The 25,491-nt window shown below is 46.5% G+C and overlaps 1 protein-coding gene across 4 annotated transcripts in view; it reads right to left on the bottom strand.

Annotated features, from left to right (window-relative positions):
* The window catches only part of LOC147018258 (fibrinogen-like protein 1), a 45,719-nt gene that overhangs the window by 7,330 nt on the left and 12,898 nt on the right, over positions 1-25,491 (bottom strand). For 3 of the 4 annotated variants that reach the window (XM_085897799.1, XM_085897800.1, XM_085897798.1), the window contains exons 3-6: positions 17,214-17,243; positions 15,845-16,010; positions 14,436-14,595; positions 2,735-2,832 (exon numbers count right to left, since the gene is read on the bottom strand). In XM_085897799.1, coding sequence (XP_085753925.1) covers positions 2,735-2,832; positions 14,436-14,595; positions 15,845-16,010; positions 17,214-17,243 — 454 coding nt within the window. The remainder of the gene's footprint in view (positions 1-2,734; positions 2,833-14,435; positions 14,596-15,844; positions 16,011-17,213; positions 17,244-25,491) is intronic. The other variant, XM_085897802.1, reaches the window with a different exon arrangement.

Raw genomic sequence — 25,491 nt, 5'->3', positions numbered from 1 at the left:
CAAGTGCCATTGTGGTAATAGTTTATAAACACACACACACACACACACACACACACACACACACACACACACACACACACACACACACACACACACACACACACACACACACACACACACACACACACAGTACATAAAAACGACAAACACAAAGATTTACCTTTAAACGCAGTTCGTTGAAAGAGGAATGCAAGTAGAAAATTAGCTAAATTAAATTCAAAAAGAGAGCAAACTACAGAACACAAAATGTCAGTCTCTGCCTTCACAGTGAGAACAAACATAGTGAACATGAAGTTGATGGACCTTATGTTTTTTTTATATGCATCGACGTCGAAGTGAGGGTGGATTATTAAAGCAGATCGCATAAAAAGGTTAAACAAAGCAATGTACTCTAAAATAAAATTACACATTTTCAGTAGATGAGACACCTCCAAAGGCAATGCACGGCACTGCAGGGCCCAACACAGGCGGAAATATACGTCCAATCAATGTTTAGATTGAAAGCACAGGTACAGTAGTACCTCTACTTACGAATTTAATTCGTTCTGGGAGTAGTTTCGTAACCTGAAACCTTCGTAAGTAGAGACGCCTTTTGAATGTAAATGCGCTAATCCGTTCCAAGCCCCGCAAAATTCGGACATTTTTTTTAAAATAAATCATAAAAATGCATCAGAACATGAAACAAATACATGTTAAAATTAGATTACCGCACAATAAACATAAAACGAGAGGCACATAATGTAAAAAACAAAGAATAAAGGAAATAATAAAAATATTCATTTACCTTTTAACTGCTATTCTCGTTACGAACTGCGCCAAATTTCCCTCGCCTGTATCCTCCTTCACGAGGTCAGTGAAGATGGCGGTTGCCTTTGCGCAAATTATGGCCTCTGTCACTGTGTCACCAGCGATCTCTTTCTCCTTTATCCACACGAGTAACAACCTCTCCATCTCATCGTTCACTGCCGACCTCCTCTTGGAAATGACAGAGCGGCCTTTGGAAGGAGCCGTAGCTTTTAGGGCTTCCTTTTGTTTTATCTTGCCGATCGTAGATATATTACATCCATATTCTTTTGCGAGATCAATCAAACGCATCCCCTTTTCATACCTTTCTATTATCTCTTGCTTTGTTTGTATGGCCAGAAAAACTCTTCTTCTTCTTCTTTTCTCCTTGTCCACTTTTCTTCATTGCTTTCTTGGGGTCCATTGTGAATAAAAGTTACTGTAATCCACACGCGTACTGTACTGTAACACTGTCCGAGCACTTCGTAGCGGGACCATAGACTGTATACAGTATAACTATATTTACAGAGCGGGACGGGGACACGAAGAGCATGCTGGGATACACGCATACGCAAAGAGTTGCCAGGCAGATTTTAGGCGATAGCCAATGGCAGAGCAGCTACAAGTTTGTTTACGTTCGGGAAACTCTGGGAGCAGCGAAAAGCAGCGCGTACTGTACTGTATTTTTGACTTCGTATCCTGAAACGCCTTCGTAACTAGAGGCAATATTTTCCCGTTCAGGCGCTTCGTAACCTGAAACATTCGTATGTAGAGACATTCGTAAGTCGAGGTACCACTGTACTTTTACCAAAATGAACAACCAAGCAGCTTGGGGAGCACTCGCCAAGTGGCTTTAACACTCAAGCAAGAACTCCAACGAAACGGCTGGCTTGGCAAGCGATTAACGATCACCGATCGGTCATATAAACACCATGCACCCAGAGACGCCCGGAATGTCAAGCGATGTCAAAATTGTTCAAATGAACACTTTTAGCAGTGGGAACTGCTGATAAGTTCAATTTTGGAGTTTATATTTTTTTATTTTGACTTAAATCAAGAGATTCTAGAGGTGATGGCATGGGCAGAAATTAAATTAAGCCACAAATGCTGGCATCTCCTGGCGTTTATAAGCATTGCAATGTATCCAGCGATTTTGTAGGTATAATGATGAGGCATTCTTTGATATGAATGAGGAAAGTGAAAATATAAACGTTATCATGAAGAAACCATTGTGGCCTGTTCCAAATCAAGGCATTTGTTTCCAAAAACAAATGGTGAATTAAGACCCCAGTGAGGTAACCAAGGATGAGCCTTTATAAAGCCGTTAATTATCTTCGGAGGGACTTTGTTTGATTTCACAACTTCTAGGAGTTTGATTTTTTTTTAACAGCAACACTATCCATTTTTCAAGTTATTCTGTCCAGCGGTGCAGGATTACTTAAGCAAGTATGATAATTCACCCAATTACATTAGCAAGTATGATAATTCACACCTTTACATCACCATGAAATAGACTTTTTCTCAAGAACCCATCAAATCTGGGTAAGTCCAAAAAAAGAGAGGAAAAGGCAATTCCTTTTGTACCAAGTGTTTTCCCACATCCTACATCCCTGTTTTCCCACATCCCAGGCCAGTTCTCAGAAATTATTGGCACACAGTTATAAATGAGATGTAAACAAGAAGCATCTTCAGCTCGAAAATCGAATTTTCACAAAACATGTTTGGAGCTGCGCAAGAGGATGCCCGAGAAAATTGAGATCAAAGTGAAAGCGAAGTGGAAGCCAATTCTTGAGGATTGGACTTGAGCTGGAGGAATGTTTTCTCCTGGTCTGTAACCACAATACCAATTATCAAAAGTTAATGGTCACACTTCTGATGTTAATGTGGAGATGCGTGTCCTATAACTGTGCCTTCCGTGTTTGTCAGATGTCGTCCAGAGTGCGCAGCAAACCTTGTGAGGTTATCTGGTGGATGTTGTCATTTCCCAGCCAGAATTCACCATCATGTGCTTCAAAGTTTCCAAAACCCATCTTGTACTCCTCCCAGTTCCTTAAAAATTCACACACAGGTCAGTGTTGAGTTTCACTCACAGCTACCGATTCGTGATAGTTTTTATGTGAAACTCAAAATAGTTATGCTCATCCCAAGAATGCATGGTTACATTTTATAAAAGTAGAAAAGCACTCTTTGACGTCACGACATCACCAGATATTCCTCCACCCACATTATTGCATCATTATACATTCTTATACCAAGTATGATTTAAATCCCTGAACCCAGATTCAAAATATTAATTAATTCTGGCTGCCAGACCATGCGTCTGATCATGTTGAAATTTAAAACGTATATTAACCATGAATACTACATCATAACTCTGCTGTTTCATGAGGATTGATGAAGTGGTTCAAGGAAAATAACTTTTTTTAATATTTTTGTTTTGAACTCTCAGAAGAGCCAGTAAACAGCATCTGTCCAATCTTAAGAATGAACTTTCAAACGTGTCTCCCTCCTCCAAAACCTGGTGGCACCTTGTCAAGTTTGTCTCTGGTGTATGCTCCCCTTTCATCCCTTCCCTCTTTTCAAATGACACCACAGCCGACTCCACTCGTGAGAAGACTGAATGCCTCAATTCAGTGTTTGCTTCAAAACCTTGTGTCCCGAATATATATTGTTGCGGATTCGCGCCCGCCGGCGTGCTGACGGCCACGTAACTCGAATCGCGGCACGTCGCCCACCGGACGGACAATCCAGTCGTGACCCTCTCGGACTAACGCCGGGAACCAGTCACGGGTGGACCTTTCGGTCTCACCGCGATCGAGCCAATCAGCCCCCGCGTGGGATAGGGTTGCTCGCCAAATTCGACCTACCTAAGTACCCACGCGGAGGGTAGACCGGGCGATCGCACCTCGCCGCAGGTCGACTTCGGACACGGGCCACTTAAGCGACCCGTTCCGTACTATCAGAATAACCGAGCGGTGTTATCGTCGACCTCGACGGTTCGATTAATTATCGGGCGTATTCAGCCCACTACCAACCCTTTACGTGAAGCAAGATGGGGATTCAATAGAGGAAAAGGCGAAGCGAAGCGGGAAACAGTTCAACACAAAGCACATTTATTCGCGGCACACGGGAGCACACATATACAATTCCACCAAATGCACACAGAAAAGACACAATGTAATTTACACAAAAAGCAAATGTAAAAGCGAAAACACAATGCAGAGCTAATACCGACTACCGAGCACACGGCAACACTTATACAATTCTACTTCACAGACGGCGCCGACAACACATACCCAAAACCAAGGAAAAGAATACCCTCAAGGATGAGGCGGGCCTGAGGCCGAGACCGGGTCGCGCCTACCCGTCTGGTGATGAGACGCGGAGCGGCGATGGCACCTCAACTCTGCGGGCCTCGCGGACAGTGTCTGGTAGGGGGTGGGAAAGGGGCCCCCTTGGTCGCACTATCTCAGCGCGGGGGGAAACAGGAGGGGGTTGCTGATGCTCGGGGTATAGAGGATTTTTATTATCCCGCGACGAGCGTCTCCACCTCGGCCAGGTCGCGCTGTCGGCCTCCCTGGGGTGCAGCTCCCGACGCGAGCACCCCCTCGTCTGGTGTCGCTGCCTTTCCACAGCTCCGTCCCCTCCGTTCCGACTCCAACGCACACGACGACCAGCTCCTTCTTGCCAACTCCACCGCCCGCGAAGTCTTGACTCTCTGTTTCCGACTCTCCTACTCTCCTACTCTCCGCCTCTGGACTCTTTGGACTGACGAACACGGTCCTTTTATCAGCCCCGTAGCTTCGCCCTCTCATCTTTGACCCCCTCCCTTCGACCTTTCACCTCGCTCCCCATTGGCCCGAGAAAAAGTGGGCGTGAAGGCTTTTTGATCCATAAATTTGCATATATTGATCGCCCTGGGGGCGGGGCCAATTCGCCCCTCGCTCACCGATTGGACGGCAAAAAGTGGGCGTGTGTCGTTTTTGATCCGTTTTTGAAGCACAAAATCCGTGATTTTGTACACGCTGTTCGGCGCGCGCCCTGCACGAGTCCAACACCGGTACCCACAGCAGGGCAAGAACGGTGGCGATGCGACGGTTGCGAGGTGTGACGGGAAGGTCGTGGCGGTTGTGGTGAAGCGGCGTTGTGGTTGGTGGTTGATGTTGTGGTTGTGGTGGTAATCATGGCGGTTGGTCCAAAATAAAGATAGCAAAAGAAAAACGGCTATCCTGAAGAGTCGCAGCACGCATAAATGACATGTATTCCCACTAGACAACGGGTTTGGGCCTAACTACACATGTACTTACCGAGATACCTCACCTAAGGGACCTGAATGGTGGTTTGCGAATTTGGTAACCACAACACTACCCCCTCCCCTTTTTACAGACTCGTCCCGAGTCGTCAAATTTTCGTGTGCCATCATGTGTAGTTTTCCCCTAGTACATTTTACCTACGGATCCCTGAGTGCGACATTCATGGTATTCGTGTCCCCAAAATAAATAACCTGAGGGCTGCGTAACTATCTAAACAAACTCACTCACACGGACGACTTAAATAAAATTGCCGGCGCTAGACAGACATGCCGGGGGCGCACTCATATTTACAGTACATCTTAACCTTAACTTACAAATTTTACACTAAACCATGGCCCAGGATCAATGAACTCTGCAAAAAGAAAGCAGTTAGCAGGGAGCCAGGCTGCCCACATGCAGTCTCTGGCTCAAAACAATGCAGGTGACAGGGAACGTGGCTGGCCGCTCACACGCAGTCCAAGGCCTTCCTTTTTGAACTGAACGCAGTGAACCACAACGGTGCATGGGCTGCACAACGCAGTCTCCGTGCCAGCTCAAGTGGCACACGCAATGAGCACAACGAATGGATGGACACAAACACGGTGCACGGGCCGCCACTGCAGGCCCGTGTTGTAGCTGCCAACAGGGCAGTTCTCGCAGCTTGCAAACTGTTGCCTTGATCCTGGCGCACATGGAAATGAACAGGGGGGGGCAAAGCAAAAATTGAACGGGGCTGGTGAACCTGGGCAGTGGGCATGGCATGGCAAAGGTGAGCAGGCAAACACAGCCCGCAGAAGAAGGCCGCTGCAGGCAAACACAGCCCGCAGAAGAAGACCGTTGCAGGCAAACACAGCCGGCAGATGAACTGGCCGGCACAGGCATTGAAGTACAGCAGCTGCAGACGAAGTGGCCGGCACAGGCCTTGAAGCAAAACACGACCAGCCGATGGCACAGGCCTTGCAGCAAAACAACAGCTGCCGATGAAGTTGGCCGGCCTCCGCCTCGAAGAAAAACACGGCCAGCCGATGAAGTTGGCCAGCCTTTGCCGTTCAGTGGAGGTTGGTGGAGGGAGTGCGGTGGTGCTGGCCACTTGGAAGGCGGGCTCGGACCTACCCACCTGTCTCCCTCCCACCTATCGCCTTTGCCTGTCACTGTACATACCCACTCCCTTAATTTGTCAAACCCCAATTTAGCCCCAACTTATTTTTTTGTTGTTTTTATTTTCACTTCCCCACTATAAATCGTCCCCTAACCCCCTTTATCGTCCTTGTTCGGCTAACCTATCCTGTCACCTAGCCTACTCCCAACCCCTACGTTCCCTTCCCGGAGGGGAATAAGGGAGAGCTAACGTCCTGTGCCGAGGCCCAACTCAAGCCTCAGAATGGCCTCCCCAGAGTTCGGCGATCTATAACCAAAGTGGGTCCAGCGGCCCACGACAGCGAGGGGATGGATGGTGCGGAGGGGTACATCTCCTAATCTACCCTAACCATTTAACTGTTAAACTACCCCGGGGCTTTCAACAAGCGCCTCTCGCTTAAACTATTGGTTCTAACAACCCAGATTCCCGTCGCCTGTGTTGGTGTCCTCACAATTTCGGGCCTCGCCCCCCAATTTTCTCTCCGTGCCCTCACACGGTCTCCTGGCTGGGACACGTGGCTCCCTTTGGCAGGCACGACCCTCTGCCAATTCCCCAGCTATGGCACCCCCGGGCACAACACTGCCTCCGAGCCTACCAGCTCCCTAACACCGGGGAGTGCCCCCCATGGCACCTCCCCTGAAACGCACACGTGGTAGGCCGGCTTCCCAGGCCCCTTTCCGAGGGTCACCCTTGCCCACAACACTGCCCACGCGGCTAATGGCGCCCCGGGCCTCCGCACCAAGCAGACGCACCCGTGCCCACTACGCTATCCCGGCCCCCCATGGGCCCTTGGCCTACCGCGGCCGACTAGCCTGGTGCCCGGTCTACCCACTCAGCGATACTCACCTTTCGCAGCCATGCTCCCAAGCCCGTCAACAGGGCTCCTGCACCCCTCCAAATGGGTCTCGAGCCTACATTCCCACCAACAACAAAACGACCTCCATTTTTCAATTTGACTAACCCAGCTAACTCACTCTACACTGACCCCGGGGTCCCTTGGGCGGGAGTCACTCCTCCCCCCAATCACTCATCGCACCATGCATTCCCCATTCACTCCACACACACAGACCCACTGGCCTCACTCACTCAACATGTCTCCACATCATAACTCACCAACTCTTCAACACACACACCGCTGAACTCTGCCATCCTTCTAACTACATCCCCTAACTAACTCGTGCTCCCACGTCGTCCCTTAAACTATAGCACGTTCCTTTTAACACTACGTAGCTAAACTACGTCATCTCTACACATCCAAAGTCTGTCTCTGTCTCCAAATCAATCATTTTATTTCCCAACCTAAATCTGGCTACAATCCCTCTAACTAATCCATTCCACGGACTCCATGAGGACTTACCCCTGCCCCATGAAGTCGGTCCAACTAAGCTAACCCTTCCCCCTAACTAGTTTCCATCCTGTGCCCAGGTCAAGGGGGTCTTCCACCCCTTGCCCAGGAATCCTGTGCACCCGAAAGTGAGGCTTGTTTTTTTTTATTTTTTTTTTTCATGCGCAGCACCTGCGCGGCAACTCGCGCACTTTACACCTGCAACTGCCCGTGACGTCATGCAGCTGCACGTGTTCCTCGTCCCTCCTTGGACGGTTCCATCCGGCAGAGATACCCCTCCTGCCGGATTCCAACCCCACGTGCAGCCATGACGTCACCGTGCGCATAAAAAAAACACAAGCCCCACGTCTCGAGGGGTTCCCCACGCGAACACATGTGCTTTGCCCGTTGGAGCTTAACACACACGATCGCGTGGAGAACCCGTCCGGTCCAAATCCGTAGTCCTGCCTAAACTTTGTCCGTCCGCGGGATCGGCAAATCCACCGCGTGCGTTTCCGGACCGGGACTTCACTCTCGCAAGCGAGCACGTGGTGGTCTCGTGCGTTGCACAGCACGGACCTCGTGCTCCCTGCTGGGTGAACCCGGCACGGTCCCCGAAACAACTACAGCCGCTACTCGGCTTTCTCTCCTCTGTCGCTGTCTCCGTCTCCATTCCACCCACGCACACCTGCGTGTTACGACGCACACAGTCCACTCCATCACATTCACACCGGGAGACGCGGCTGCGTGCTCCCGCATGCCAACCGACATCTCCCTTACATACCGCTCTCTCACACACACGGTCTCCCTTGCACACAGCTACCTTGCACACGGCCGTTCACTCACGCGTGCGGGGTACTCACCCGCGGTGCCTCACTCGCACTCCGTCCCTCATCCACACACGCGGGGGCACTCACCCGCGGTGCCTCATCCACACACGCGAGGGCACTCACCCGCGGTGCCTCACCCACACTCCGTGCCTCATCCACACACGGCGTGCTGGGAAGCACGTACTCCGGCACCATCGCCACCACACCACTCACACACGGGGTCGCTTCCACACACAGGGACGCACTCACACCTTGCACCACACACACAGGGACAACCACACTGGGGATTCGAGTCCCCACAAGGGTCTCCGGGGCCTCTATACCCCCCAAGCTCTCCAAGCACCCGTTCGCAGCACTCGTCCCCTCAACCTCGCAAAGCACGACCGAACCCACCTGGTCGTGACTCGCCTCAAGGGGGTAGACTCCCTCCCCTCGTTCCTGGAGAAGGCCATCCAGGTGCTCGCACTGGGTCTCTACCCAGTCCGCGAGCTCACCCCCATTATCCTCCACTACCTCCGTGTGTGTGTGTGTGCGTCACTTTCCCCGTCTTCATCCTGCAGTCTCTCCTCTATTTTTTCTGTCTCCCGTGTCTCTATACATTTATAAGTTTCTGTTGTTCCCTCCTGTCTATTAGTCTCCGCTTCTTTCTGGCGTCTTTCCCTTATCTTTATGTAGGTCAACCTTGCTTTCTCTTTTAGTCGCTCCCGTCCTTCCCTGTTTTTCACTCCTTGCTCTTTCACGATCTCCGCGTACCTCATCCTTGCTCTCCGTATTAATTGTTCTTTTCTCTCCCTCGCAATTACTTTCACCTCGTCTCTTGTCTCCCGAATTATTTTCTTACCCGCCTCCACCGCGGGCCTGTCAGCCGCTGCACCCCCTCCCAGCTCGTTCGTTCCCACACGTGGAGTCGCCATTTTGAGCTCCCTGCTCACGGCCTTCATGCCCGCCTGCAGGCATCGGCCCATGTTCTGCGTCTCACCCCGGAGCTCTTTCATTGCCTCCTTCATGTTTGCTTCCATTCCGTTTATTTGCTGTGTATTCGCATCCATCCTCGTTTTTACTTCATTTGTATTTGTATCCATCTTTTCGTTCATGCCTTTCATTTCGTTTTTCATATCCGCAATCATTTTTGCCAGCATGGTGATTAGCTGGGCCATGTCGGGTATGCTTGGGTGAGCCGTTTCGGCAGGGGTTGGGGAAGGGTTTTGGTGGAGAGGGGGAGGGGAGGTGTCATACACCGCGGCCGCTGCCGCACCCATTTCGGGCTCTGGGTTCAGTTGGGCGAGTCCGTGTTCCTGCACAATCAACATTTCCTGCACGGGGATTCCATCCTGGACCATGGACTCCACATTACTACACATATACATTTCTAATACCCCCGGCTCCCGCTCGCCTTGAGACGCCATCTTGCTTCTCGTGAAGGGTTAATTTCGCTCGCTCGTAATTTGGAGGGAATCGGGGGTCGCTTCTCTCACCCCTGGACCGATTCCCGTGAATTTAGCCGGAGACAGGAGAGCCCGTTTTCCTGTTCTCAGATACCAGTGCCGCGAGGAGGGCGATGAATTTGTATCGCACGACCTGACACCAGTGTTGCGGATTCGCGCCCGCCGGCGTGCTGACGGCCACGCAACTCGAATCGCGGCACGTCGCCCACCGGACGGACAATCCAGTCGTGACCCTCTCGGACTAACGCCGGGAACCAGTCACGGGTGGACCTTTCGGTCTCACCGCGATCGAGCCAATCAGCCCCCGCGTGGGATAGGGTTGCTCGCCAAATTCGACCTACCTAAGTACCCACGCGGAGGGTAGACTGGGCGATCGCACCTCGCCGCAGGTCGACTTCGGACACGGGCCACTTCAGCGACCCGTTCCGTACTATCAGAATAACCGAGCGGTGTTATCGTCGACCTCGACGGTTCGATTAATTATCGGGCGTATTCAGCCCACTACCAACCCTTTACGTGAAGCAAGATGGGGATTCAATAGAGGAAAAGGCGAAGCGAAGCGGGAAACAGTTCAACACAAAGCACATTTATTCGCGGCACACGGGAGCACACATATACAATTCCACCAAATGCACACAGAAAAGACACAATGTAATTTACACAAAAAGCAAATGTAAAAGCGAAAACACAATGCAGAGCTAATACCGACTACCGAGCACACGGCAACACTTATACAATTCCACTTCACAGACTGCGCCGACAACACATACCCAAAACCAAGGAAAAGAATACCCTCAAGGATGAGGCGGGCCTGAGGCCGAGACCGGGTCGCGCCTACCCGTCTGGTGATGAGACGCGGAGCGGCGATGGCGCCTCAACTCCGCGGGCCTCACGGACAGTGTCTGGTAGGGGGTGGGAAAGGGGCCCCCTTGGTCGCACTATCTCAGCGCGGGGGGAAACAGGAGGGGGTTGCTGATGCTCGGGGTATAGAGGATTTTTATTATCCCGCGACGAGCGTCTCCACCTCGGCCAGGTCGCGCTGTCGGCCTCCCTGGGGTGCAGCTCCCGACGCGAGCACCCCCTCGTCTGGTGTCGCTGCCTTTCCACAGCTCCGTCCCCTCCGTTCCGACTCCAACGCACACGACGACCAGCTCCTTCTTGCCAACTCCACCGCCCGCGAAGTCTTGACTCTCTGTTTCCGACTCTCCTACTCTCCTACTCTCCGCCTCTGGACTCTTTGGACTGACGAACACGGTCCTTTTATCAGCCCCGCAGCTTCGCCCTCTCATCTTTGACCCCCTCCCTTCGACCTTTCACCTCGCTCCCCATTGGCCCGAGAAAAAGTGGGCGTGAAGGCTTTTTGATCCATAAATTTGCATATATCGATCGCCCTGGGGGCGGGGCCAATTCGCCCCTCGCTCACCGATTGGACGGCAAAAAGTGGGCGTGTGTCGTTTTTGATCCGTTTTTGAAGCACAAAATCCGTGATTTTGTACACGCTGTTCGGCGCGCGCCCTGCACGAGTCCAACACCGGTACCCACAGCGGGGCAAGAACGGTGGCGATGCGACGGTTGCGAGGTGTGACGGGAAGGTCGTGGCGGTTGTGGTGAAGCGGCGTTGTGGTTGGTGGTTGATGTGGTTGTGGTGGTAATCATGGCGGTTGGTCCAAAATAAAGATAGCAAAAGAAAAACGGCTATCCTGAAGAGTCGCAGCACGCATAAATGACATGTATTCCCACTAGACAACGGGTTTGGGCCTAACTACACATGTACTTACCGAGATACCTCACCTAAGGGACCTGAATGGTGGTTTGCGAATTTGGTAACCACAACAATATATATATATATATATATATATATATATATATATATATATATATATATATATATATATATATATATATATATATCCCCCTCTCTCTCTCTACAGTTGTACCCAACTACTCCTGAATTGTGTTTTTTGCACCTGAAAAGGTAGGAAAGTTGATGGCAACCCTTGCCTCTGGACCGATCGGCAGCAACTCACATGTCCTAAAAACCTGCTCTGCTGCTCTTGCACTTCCTCTTTCTGCCCTTTTCATTTCCCCTCAGTCATCTTCCATCTGCTTGTAAATGTGCCAACATCACTACACAACATAAAAAGGTGCAAAAACTGATCCTCTTGACTACAAACCGATCAGCTTACTCCCAATCATCAGCAAAGTCATGAAATCCATCATCACTGTTGACATAAAATCATTCCTTTTCTCCAACAGCATCATCTCAGATCATCAATTTGGATTCAGACCTGGTCACTCTACCTTGGACATGCTGCTTCTACTCTCCCAACAATGGATGGAGGCCCTCAATGTCAGACATGCGATCAGGACTGTCTCTCTGGACATATCTCAAGCTTTTGATACAGTCGAGCATCCCATATTGCTCTCCAAACTCTCTGCCTATGGAATCCAAGGCCAACTCCACTCTTGAATTACTGACATCCTCCACTCTCGTAGCCAATGTGTGGCTCTCAACAGAACCCTTTCTTCTCCTCTCCCTGTCAAGGCTGGAGTACCACGAGGCAGTGTTTTAGGCCCCATATTATTCATCATTGTTATCAATGATCTCACTGACTGGAAAATCCTCTATCTCTTTGCTGATGACTCCACTCTCTGGCATGACATCTCTCATCCTTCTGACAGCAGGCAGGCAGCATCCTCTTCAATCTCTTCAGACCTCGACCAATATATATATATATATATATATATATATATATATATATATATATATATATATATATATATATATATATATATATATATATATATATATATATATATATATATATATATATATACATACATACATCACAAACTGGTCAAACACTTCTGCCAACATGTCTTTCAATCCTGAGATATATATATATATATATATATATATATATATATATATATATATATATATATATACATATATTTATATTATCTCTGCCGAAAGGACAATACCACAAACCCTTCAATCTACTTTCTCAACAACCCTCTTGAAGAAGTTCAGTCACTCAAACTCATGGGTTTCACTCTCAGCCATGATCTCTTGAGCAAACCACATTTCAAAATTAGCCTGCAAAGCCAGCCACCAACTGGGCATCCTCTGTCATGCAAAGTCCTTCGAAGGTACACATAAGCTCCTATCCACCTGCAAGACTTCATCCACAGCTTGACAGAGTACTGCTCTCCACTCTAGGCTGGCTCCCCTACCTCACATCTTGCTTAGCTTGACGCTGTGGAAACAAAGGCCTTCAATGTCATTGGAATCTCTCACGCTGAAGCTGAGTCTATGAGCCTATCGTATCTGCAGGATGCACGCGGTCCACCAGGATCCTCTTACTCATGAAACTGCCTAAATCCAGAACCACTGCTCCCATCCACTCATTTATTCATCTCTTTTCCCGCCTGCGGAATCGCCGTCTACACCCTCTTCAATCTCGTTCTTCCCTCCAGCTGTTCACCACCATCTCAAGTCATTCCCCTTCCAAGTCCATGATCTTTTCTACACCTATCAAAGCACCCCCACACCTCCCACAATTTTGCTTACGTCTCCATCTTGTCCACCCCTTGCGTTGTCCACTAACCATCATTACTTGCATCCCTTGTTTGTCCATCTAACTTCTCCCTCCACCCTGGTGTTCCCTTTCTTATGTTGTGTCCTGATTTGTTCTGTTCCTAGCTCTTCCATGAGTCGAGAACATGTATATTTCAAATAATAAATAATAAATAAAGGTTCCATGGGAATGGCTTGAGAGCTGGCCAGCCAGTTGTCCTCCTGGATCAATCTATATGGGAGGAATGGGGCCTGGGGGCATTGTGAGCTTTAGTTGGATTGTAGTGCACTGCACACATGATCTCACAGAAAATTATTGGACAAGGTGCTGTGAAGCTCTGTTGTCGACAACACCATAACAGGTTAAAATGTACAATGTTCGAACTTGCACAAAAGTTGGACGTTCCGCATTCTCCATCAATGATTGATGAAGCAGGGAACCCATGCTCAAATACCATATACCATGTGTTTTTCTCCATTTCCCACTGTCCTTATAATTTGTATTAAAGTACACAAATGTCTTTGTCCTGCATGTGATATACGAACATAGATAAGATCCCCCATGAGCATTCGATCAATGTTGAGCCTTACAATAATGGAGCAAATGTGAATGCCACCAAAACTCCAAATAAAAATTGACGTGTGGCAGAAATAGTGCCAACCCTTGGTGGGAGCGGGTATTGCATGTCATCTTTATTTTATATGTTGTAAAAATTGAAATTTCTTTCAAAATGGACAGTTAAAAAGAGCATTTCCAAGACTGTGCTGCAGCACATTGCTCATCATAGGTGGGCCAAGAAGAGTACTCCTGCCCAGAGGGAAGGAGTGCCTGCTCGTGTTAAGAAAGGAGTAATTAATCAATTAATTAATTGCAATGAAAAATGGTGATGTGGAAAGGTGGTTTTTTAATTATTATTTTGCTTACGTTTTGCCCGTTGCAAGGAAAAAAAATTTTAATTCTTGCTTTTCTATGTCGGAGTGAGGCTCATGGAAGAGCAAGAAATTCATTTAAACTATACAATTTTAAAGTAATCTTTGCTTGCCTGTTAAATTTAATACTGCCATCAGTTCTCTGTTGAAAGACAGTCCAGCCACCACCATCAGACATGTCACAGTACCCCAGCACAACGTTGGAAGCGAGAAGAGGCCGGAGGCGATAAAAACCACTCTGTTGATGCCCTGCATTAAATACTTCAGAGCAATCTGTGGGGTTTGGAAGGACAAAAACATTTAACCAGTCTCACAATGTGTTAATCCTATCTTACAAAACAGCACTGAGTTCTCATGGAGGAGCTGTTACATAAATCACACACACACACACACACACACACACACACACACACACACACACACACACACACACACACACACACACACACACACACACACACACACACACACACACGGGTTCAGTGTAGAGAAACTGGATTGGTGAGGATTCCGGGGCTAGCTCGACTAAGCTATGAGGAACGACTGAAGGAGAGAGCAACTTATACATTAGAAAAGAGGCGATTACAAGGGGATTTTATTGAGATGTTTAAGATAATGAAGGGCAGAGCCATATTAAATGCAGAAGTTTTTCAGCAGAGGCCATAGTCTTAAAGTGAAGAGGAGAGTTTGGACAGTGTAGTAAGGCAGGGGTCTTTCACTCAGAGTAGTTAATGCATGGAATGGTCTCCCTAGAAAAGTAGTGGCACCAGAAAGAGAAGATTGGTTCAAATTGTAATTCAATAGGTACCTGGAAGCATTGGATATAAAGCTGTGCAGGGTTATTGGCAGGACTTGTAGGTAGCTCGAGTATGGATGGGTGATGGGTTCTAGTGTTGGTGTAGCACATGCATGATGGGTGGAATGGCCTCCTGTACCAAAGTTCCTTGGATATACCCTTGACTTGAGAAAAACATCTGGTGACCTTTGGGGAAGTAACGTAACTTTCCTTTGAACTCTGGGTGCTGGTGACGCCGTCTTGCGACGTCGCTTCTCTTTCCGTACTCAGCAGAGAAATTGAAAAATTATACTTCCCCCTGCCTCCCCCCACCCCCTCTGGATGGGATGCCAACCCACATGGTTTATCTGTGCTTGAACCTCCAAATGCTGAATGTCAAACAAGGAAGCAGCATGTACCATTGTAAAAAAAATCTTTGTGTGACTAAGCAAGGATCAGAATTGAACCGCCGACCTACCAGACTCAGTGCAGACAGTCTCACCACAATTCCACAGTCTGGCTTAAAATCAAATTTATTCCTCAGATGTCACAAATCCCTCTTACCACTACCTTTCAAAAATATATGCAACTGTTGACCCTTCACCCTCTGTCCTGCCCTTCTGTGAGCCTTCACATGTTTATAGAAACATGCAATTCACTGGCTTTTCAGTTGTTATCCACAAATAATGTTCATTATTATTAACTTCATGCAAGATAAGTGGACAGTCAGCAAGTATGGAGCATCACCGGTGTATTCAGGAGTCTCAAAGGGCTTGGCAGGCCAGCTTCTGGGCTTGCTTGACTGTAACTGCAACTCCACAATTTGCAGTTCCTGTTCCTTGACCATTCGTTCAAGGCGCCCAACCTGCTTCCGCAGCCTCACAATCTCCCGTTCGCAGCCAGATGCGATCGCCTGGGGGGGGGGAGGGGGGATGATCAGTGCATTCACAATGTGGTGGTGTTACAAAGCAAGGTGGCTGGCTGCTTTTGCTTACCAATTTGGACATGACATATTATCTATCTATAATTCCAGGTGTGTGTGTGTGTGTGTGTGTGTGTGTGTGTGTGTGTGTGTGTGTGTGTGTGTGTGTGTGTGTGTGTGTGTGTGTGCCGGCTGTTTCTCGACAACCACTGATCCGATCTAATTGAAACTTGCCAGGTATATTGCTGGGGCCCTGTGGATGTGCCTTTTCAAAGTTTGATATTAATCGGATAAGTACTTCCCAAGTTATGGCCATTTATTTACCAACCAATGACAAGACACGTTGAGGCGTGGCCGATGGGGAAGAGAACCTCAGCCGCGTTCCCCATTACGGGTTACATTGTAAGGAACTTCCGGAAAGTGATGAGTTAGAGTATTCTAATAATTTCTCGATTTCTTATGGGCATTTACAGATAAACACAATGCCCCAATCCAGTCGTCGTTTACGAGAGCGAAGGAATGGCCTGTGTAGTTGTTTGAAAGTTTTTTTTTGTTTTTTGGGGGGTTTTTTTCTCTTCTCAAATTGTGAATAATCGGAACTGCGATATGCGAACTTCTGGGCCATGCATGTACGGGCATGCGAGAGCGAAGGAACGGCCTGTGTGTTTGTTTCTGGCTCACGGTTTGAACGTTTTTTTTTTTTTGCACATACGGCTACGCACGTACGGGCACGTACTAGTATACTAAATTAGGAAAGTTTCCTTTCCCCCAAGTAAAACTCACAATTTAATAAATATACCTGTATGTGATATAAGAGTATGTACAATAAAACTTATTTGACAAAATAAGTGCAGAAGAATTATTCAGCAGAGTAGACCGTGATAAGACCAGGGGCTATAGCTTGAGAGTAAAGAAGAGAGTTAAGATGGTAGTAAGGCAGGGAGGGGTCTTTTACTCAGAGTCGTTAATGCATGAAATATTCTCCCTGGAAAGGTAGCGGCATGAGAAAGAGTAGATGAGTTTAAATTTGAATTACATGGGTACCTGAAAGTATTAGAGATAGAGGGGTAGAGGGATGTTGGCAGGACTTTTAGGCAGCTTGAGCATTGATGAGTGATTGTGTGCACGTGTACGGAGTGTTGTTGGTGGGGCACTCGTCAAGGGGTGCTGTGTGGTTGATGTGTTTTTTTTTACCCAAGACGGTCTATGCCCATGCACCTTCCCCTGGAAAGAAAAAAAGAAGAAAAAAAAAAAAAAAACTTTAAAAATAAAAACAATTACAATAAAAAAATTACTTTTTTGCATGTTGCTTGTTTTGATCGTGTTGATAAATTGGTGTGGTGATGTGGCGCAAGCATGATGGGCCAAATGGCCTCCACCTGCGTCTAATTTCCTTGTGTGTATACTTTCATTTTTGGTGAAAGATTTCTTCTTTCCCTCAAAGCTGGATTCTAAGCTTCTGGAAGCTAAAGTAGTCTCATGAGAATGACATTGGCATTATGCTAATTATTAGATGGTGAGTAAAACCCCAGCCAGCTCATTAATGGTCTGCAAGGAGGAGCTAATAAATATACCAATATGCCATTCCCATCTTGTCTGGTCAATACAAAACTGCTGTCCAAACAATCTACAACTTTTAATGGCTCAAACTTACAAGAAAAACAAACCAGTTGTATTGAAGAAAATCTATAGTTGCATTTGGCAATTCCATGCCAAATACATTGTTATTACTGGAATTCTTATTATTAACCTCTGCCATCGAAGATCGGAGGTTACTGTTTTCACCCCTTGCTGTTTGTTTGTTTGTTTGTTATCTTGCCAAAACGAAGTTTTTGCAAGATATGTTAGTCAGCTTGTATCCCTTGTTTGTCCCGGTTTGTCCCGGTTAAAATAGGTGTACCATATCCCTGTGTCGTAAGAGGCGACCAGGGTTGCGTCAGGAAGGGCATCCGGCGTAAAACATGTGCCAAATCCCTATGTGGATCATTACGGATGATCCGCTGTGGCGACCCTTAACGGGAAAAAGGAAAAAAAGGGAAAAAAAAAGGGAAAAAAAAAAGGGAAAAAAAGGGAAAAAAAGGGAAAAAAAGGGAAAAAAAGGGAAAAAAAGGGAAAAAAAGGGAAAAAAAGGGAAAAAAAGGGAAAAAAAGGGAAAAAAAGGGAAAAAAGGGAAAAAAAGGGAAAAAAAGGAAAAAAAAGGGGAAAAAGGGGGAAAAAGGGGAAAAAAGGGGAAAAAAGGGGAAAAGGGGGATAAAGGGGGGAAAAGGGGGAAAAGGGGGAAAAGGGGGAAAAAGGGGAAAAGGGGGAAAAAGGGGGAAAAAGGGGGAAAAGGGGGAAAAGGGGGAAAAAGGGGGAAAAGGGGGAAAAGGGGGAAAAAGGGGGAAAAAGGGGGAAAAGGGGGGAAAAAAAGGAAAAAGGAAAAGGAGAAGGAGAAGGAGAAGGAGGAGAAGAAGGTCAGCTTGTATGTTTTTTTGTTTGTCTGTAATCACGTATCGATCACTCTGCAGAGCACAGTTATCATTGGAAATTTTTGTAACTTCGCATATCAGAGGCCTATAGAGGTCCCTTTCAGCACATAAATTTTGAAGGTCAAGGTCAAAGGTCAAGGTCACTTTGTCGCAAATCAGGGGAGTCGACGAAACCATTATTTTTTGATAAATTTTGATCGGATCGTCTTCAAACTTCATGGTAATATAGTTCATGGTCTGGCGTTCAGCTGATTAATTTTTGGTGGCGATTGGCCTTGACCTTCATGGTTAGCGCCTTAGGTCAAACATATTTGACCCCAAGGTCAAATTTTCAAGTTTTAGGAACCATATCGTGTAGTACCTCAAATTGAACACCTCGATGAGTGCTTTCTAGATATGTGAAGCTTGAGACATTATGACGTCATTTGGTGACGTTATGAGGCAAACGCATATTTTTCATGGTTACTCTAGAACGATTCTCATCGGAATCTCTCGTAGGCAGATATTCCTCAAGGAGTCGCTCCTGGTGGATAGCAGCTCTGTTCACCTCAGTGTGACTAAAAGAAGTCACACGTGGTCACCTTTTGGCAAGATACGGGTCACCCTGCGGGTGACATTGGTTTTTATTTATTTGTTCGTTTGTGAACAGTATTACGGAAAAACTCCTGGACGGATTTCGACGAAACTTGGTGGGGGGGGGGTTAGGTATGGTCCAAGGATCATGCCATTAGATTTTGGACTTGGTCCCCCCCCCCCCAAAAATTTTTTGGGGAAAAAAATATTTTTTTGCATTTCTACATGTTTTAAGTGATTTCCACCCCCCACCCCCCCCAAAAAAAATTGTTAGAGAAAAAATTTTTTTTTTTGCATTTCTACATGGTTATACATTTCTACATGGTTATAAGATACAAGTGATTTCCAACCCCCCCATCCCCAAAAAAAATTGTTAGAGAAAAAAATATTTTTTTTTGCATTTCTACATGGTTATACATTTCTACATGGTTATAAGATACAAGTGATTTCCAACCCCCCCCCAAAAAAAAAATTGTTAGAGAAAAAAAAAATATTTTTTTGCATTTCTACATGGTTATAAGATACAAGTGATTTCCAACCCCCCCCCCAAAAAAAAATTGTTAGAGAAAAAAAATTTTTGCAACTTTTTTTTTTCAACAAAATTTCGATTTCTTTTTTTTTGCATTTCTACATGTCTTAAGTGATTTCCAACCCCCCCCCCCCAAAAAAAATGTTGGAGAAAAGAACTAAAACTCTGTCAGCACTGTTGACATCATATTTAATGAATAAGATACAAGGTTCACTTGAGTGACCCAGCAGTATTGGCGGCAGAGGTTTTGCACTCTCCCGAGTGCTCCCCCTCTAGTTATTATTGTATTTGGCAATTCCATGCCAAATATATTATTATTACTGGAATTCTTATTATTATTGTATTTGGCAATTCCATGCCAAATACACTATTATTGCTGGAATTATAATTATTATTATTCTTTATTTTCGTCACACATCCTTTGCCCCAAAACTCCTCCTTGGGTTTTTTTCTAGGAGCACGAATAATTATGTCTTTGAAATGGGACAAGGTCAAGGAAGTGGTCAACTTTTGACCAAGAAATTCTCAAGGTTAAGGTCAAGGTCACACAAGAGGTCAAAAACACATTTTTCCCCATATCTTCGCCCCATGGAAAGATACAGATTAGCCGCTGACATTTTGTGATAGGTCACAACAGGGATTGTATTTTGGTCAAAGTTGTGTGACCTACATCTTCTGAGATCGGTAGGGGTCAAAATTCATGACGTTGCCAAATACGTATTCGCTTCTCGCGAATGCAGCCCTCGAGTTTAAAAAATAAAGTCACCACAACTACAATTTAAAGGGGAACCCAAACACAATTTTTTTTTCTTCTGAAAACCATTGAAAATCATTAATCACTGTCTAATTTGAAGGGAAGTTTTTTGGGGGGGAATTTTCTTTGCCAATCCGAAAGTGTCAAAAATAGCTCGAGAGTGTTGATTTTCGATTTTGCCAGTGACGTCACACCATGATTTCACCTTGATCTAAATGGAAGCTTTACATAGAGAAACAGTGCATGTCAAGCTCAGATTCCGATACCGATTCCACCGTCATTAGTAACTGAAGGTTTTCATAATGTCGAAACTGATCAGTGGGATTTCGAAGAAACTGTTGCAGACAAAATTAGTGATGGAATCGCTTTTGGGGGTAATTGTGGAGCTGTATTGTTTTGAGCCTTATGCGAGCGATTCAGAAGAAGAAGTAGGCGGACGTGAAAATGGGGATGTGTTGAACACAAAAGTGTTAATTTGTCCAAATCGGACATATTTGATATTTCAGGCATCTCCGGGAGGGTGTGTGTTCAATATGACTGTTCGGAGATTGCTATCGCTTGCCAATTGAGCAATTTCTCATCAACCATTTCGTTGGAATGTTTAAGGAACTTGGTGAGCACTCTACAATATTTGCACTGTCACTAAATACTGTATATCGATTGACTTGAACAATGTTCAGGGGCCACTTGCCTGCGTTGACCCCACGTTGTATCGGGCAATGACTGGCTCGCTGAAAATGTGCAATTTCCTCTTTTTGTATGATATTCTTTCATTATACGACCCATCACTTTGGCAGAGATAAATACAAATAGAATTTAAAAAAAAATAATCGTTTCATTGACATCATGGCAGGATAGCCGAGCAGTACGGACACCCGCTCGAAGCTGTGTAGCCTGGGTTTGAATCCCGACCCAGCTATAAACTGTCATCCAGGTGTTTCACAGGCAGGGTGATTAATCAATGTGTGTACTGTTAAACTGGATGTCACATCTGCTGGATTCCTCCCCTCCTCATATCTCTCCACTCTCTCTGTCTCTATCTGGACAGTGGTTATCTCCATACATGTCTGGATGGTGGTTCTCTCTGGATGGTGGCTATCTCTGCACGTATCAAGACGGTGGTTATCTCTGCATGTATCTGACCGGTGGTTATGTCTAGACTAACCCTCCCCCCCCAACCCCACACACTGCCTTACTACCTTAACCTCCCCTCATGCTGCCTTACTACCTTGTCCTCCCCTCATGCTGCCTTACTACCTTGCCCTCCCCTCACGCTGCCTTACTACCTTGCCCTCCCCTCACGCTGCCTTACTACCTTGCCCTCCCCTCACGCTGCCTTACTACCTTGCCCTCCCCTCACGCTGCCTTACTACCTTGCCCTCCCCTCACGCTGCCTTACTACCTTGCCCTCCCCTCACGCTGCCTTACTACCTTGCCCTCCCCTCACGCTACCTTACTACCTTGCCCTCCCCTCACCCTGCCCTCCCCTCACGCTGCCTTACTACCTTGCCCTCCCCTCACGCTACCTTACTACTTTGCCCTCCCCTCACGCTACCTTACTACTTTGCCCTCCCCTCACGCTGCCTTACTACTTTGCCCTCCCCTCACGCTGCCTTACTACCTTGCCTCCCCTCACGCTGCCTTAATACCTTGCCTCCCCTCACGCTGCCTTCCATTCCCCCACCCCTCCTCTCCCACTCTCCCTACCTCCTCGCTCCTCCACTCCTCTCTCTTCCCAATCTTTATCTCCCACCCTCCACCTTAGTATACCAGTCATCCGGACGGACTCTCCCTTCACACTGCCTTATCTTGCCCTCCCCTCACGCTTCCTTCCCTTGCCCTCCCCTCATGCTGCCCTTCTTCCTCACCCCTCCTTGATACCCCCTTCCTCCTCACTCCCCTCACCCTACCTCCTCTCTCCTTCCCCTCCTCCTTTCTCCCTCCCTCCGTTCCTCCCTTAATATCGCCGTCAGCGAAGCGACGGGTTGTATTTGCTTGTAAATAAATCAATCAATCAAAGGTGTAGTGTTGGTCATCGAGAGGTAAAAGGCATATCAATAAATAAATGTTGGAGAAAGGTAAAAGGTATATAAATAAATAACTCAAGGTGGTATGTCAGTGGCGTTGATAGTAGTGTACAAACATAAATAGCTAATTCAAAGTTGTGTTGGTAATGAAGATGGGACTCACCCCTCTGATGGGGTAATGAGCTTTTGAGCTTTAGCTTAGGGTAATGACTCACCCCAAAAGATGGGATGGGTAATGAAGTATATCAATAAATAAATAATTCAAGGTGATATGGCATGTAGGTCGCAGTGATAGTAAAGTGTAAATAGAATATAAATAATACAGATCCAAAACTTCACCAAAATCGAATCAATTTGTCTTGGTCACACAACCAACCTGTCCACCAAATTTTGTCCAAATCCATCCACAACCTTTTGAGATATCCTGCTCACAGACAGACAGACAGGGGTGAAATAAGCTCCGTCCACATTCAGTGGAAGAGGTAATTAGCTTGATGGATCGATTTTATTTGTTTTTGGTGTAGCACAGGCATTATGGGCCGAATGGCCTCCTCTTCCATCATAATTACTTATTATACCCAGTAGGAAAGCCTCAAAATCCACCACTTTGACCACCAAGTATCATCCGCATTTGAGACTGCAAGCAGGCCCTGTGGACCAAGGTGTTCAGTCTTCTTTCCATTGTGGTCATTTGACAATGCCACCACCCTCCAACTGCACTTCACCTCTCCCTCAATGTGGGTTTCTTAATGTAGGGGCAAGGTGTAATGTTGGTTTCTGGGTATAGTGTGAATGCTACCTATGAAAAAGTAGTGCTGCCAAAAATTCCCACAACCTGAATAACAAATAAATATATAAATAGCAGACGCACACACAAAAGGATAAAAACATGGTGAGGTGCATGATTCTGAATGCAACAATAAACATCAATGTCTCCGGGTGCAGCGTGATTCAAAGGCTGCTGGGTGTCCAACCTCAAGTCTCCTACTTTACGTCCTGCTTTTGTTGCGTATTGTCAAAGTGCCATCAACATGGGTGTTCAAACATGTCCATGTCACGTTCCATTGTGAAGAGACCTTAGGAGGCTTACTTCCCACAGCGTATCTACAATAACATTTGTACAACCAAAGCCTGCTTGCTCCTTGCTGCAAAAGGATCCACACAAAGCAACATGTGCAATCAATAGTGCGCTTGTTGACTGCATTTTCTTTCCAGTTGGTACATGTTCTTATCCTTTGGGATGAAAACCCATATGTATTGGATGAAGGCTTGGCAGGCTTGGCTGGCTGACTGAGCTGCAATGCCTGGCCACATCATAGCATTTGAGTCGATTACAGACCTACCCTGCAATACCAACATGAAGGTTTTGGGTGTCGTGTGATCCATGGGGATTGTGCCTTGAAGGTAGCATGATAATAATACAATTTAAGGGGACCGTCTTGAAGGAACTTTTAATGGAGTCCAACAAACAGTCCTCGTGGGTGATGCCATGGCTCGAGAATGAGTAGCGCTTTCTGGTGGGACATTCAAAACTCATTAAAACTTCTCTCATGAGTGAAAAAAAGCAGAATGCCATATATTAAAAACTTACAATGAGGATTCGACAGCTGCTCGAGAAACGCTGAAAAAAAAATCTTGCCAAAGACAAGAACCACCAACCAACAGAACAGGTATGCACGTTCGGAATTTTTAAACATTGTCAGTTTGTGTTGGCCCAAGAAGTAGAGTAATATGGAAGAATATGAAAGAAACCCTTGTTACGGTCACTGAAAAGAACTAATGGAGAAAAAAATAACACGAAGGAAATGGAGACATGGTGATGGAATGAGGAAGTGCAAGATGTGATTAAAAGGAAGAAGATGGCATACAAAGAATGGAAAACTACGGGAGAGCAAGCAGGAGAATGGTATTAAGATTATAAAGAGGAAGGCAAATAGAGTAGTGGGTAAGGTAAGATGGGAAGTAGCACAAGCATGGTATGATACATTAGAAACACTAGAGGGGGAGAAAACGATTTGCAGAATATAAAGTGTGAGGCAGAAGTAAAAGCAGGACTTTGAAGCAGTGCATGTAGTGAAGGATGTTGCTGGCCAGATCCTAAATAGAGGAGGAAACCAAGAGAAGATGGAAAGAGTACTTTGAAAGATTAACAAATGTGGAAAATGAGAGGGAGACGGTATGGCTGAGTCATGGAACACAGTGCCTCATGAGAGACGTTGAAGAGGAGGATGTTTGAAAAGCACTTGATAAAATGAAAAGTGAGAAAGCCTGTGGGCTATCTTAAGATGCAGTTGAATTAGTGAAGGCATTCGAGCTTGGGGGAGTAAAGTGGATGGTAGAGTTGATTAGGAAGGAGGGAGGAGTCAGAGAGAGGGAGACAGAGGGGTGAGAGAGGCAGAGGGGTGAGTGCGAGGCAGACGAGAGGAATTCCAGCAGATGTGATGCCCAGTTTAACATCCATCCGAGAGACGGCACATACATTGATGAATCACCCTGCTTGTGAAACACCGAGATGACAGTTTATAGCTGGATCGGGATTAAAACCCAGGCAAGACAGCTTAGAGCAAATGTGCGTACCTCTCCGCTATCCTGCCGTGATGTGGCAATTCATTGCTTCCTCACAACTGAAAACATTTTTTACTCATTGTAATCATCTCATATATTTTGCCTTCCTAACTCCGGTATCGAACTAAAGCTTGAAGAGCACGCGCCAAGTGTCTTAACCAAGCACTCCAATGAAATGGTTGAAGAAACTTTTAAAAACTAAACATTTAATTTTTAATTATGTATCTATCTATGCCGAAGTGACGGGTCGTATAATGAAAGAAGATCGTACAAAAAGGGGAAATGTGGTGTAAAATAAAATTGCACATTTTCAGTGAGCCAGCCACCGCCCGATGCACAGCAGAATGCAGGGCCGAAGTTTGTGAAAGTCGATTGATATACAGTATTCAGTGATAGTGTGAATTTTGTAGAGTGCTCACAAAGTGGCTTCAGAACTCAAGGAAGCACTCCAATTAAACAGTTGATAAGGAATGGCTGGCTTGGCAAAGAATTAGCAAATACCGATCTGTTAAGGTGGGTTTTCATGGGACACGTGAACGGTTTGCAAAGGATGCGA

The sequence above is a fragment of the Eptatretus burgeri genome, chromosome 10, assembly GCF_056783735.1.
Source record: "Eptatretus burgeri isolate ZD-2024b chromosome 10, Ebu_testis_v1, whole genome shotgun sequence".
In the NCBI taxonomy this organism is placed as follows: Eukaryota; Metazoa; Chordata; class Myxini; order Myxiniformes; family Myxinidae; genus Eptatretus; species Eptatretus burgeri.
This window is presented reverse-complemented; position numbering and strand designations above follow the sequence as displayed.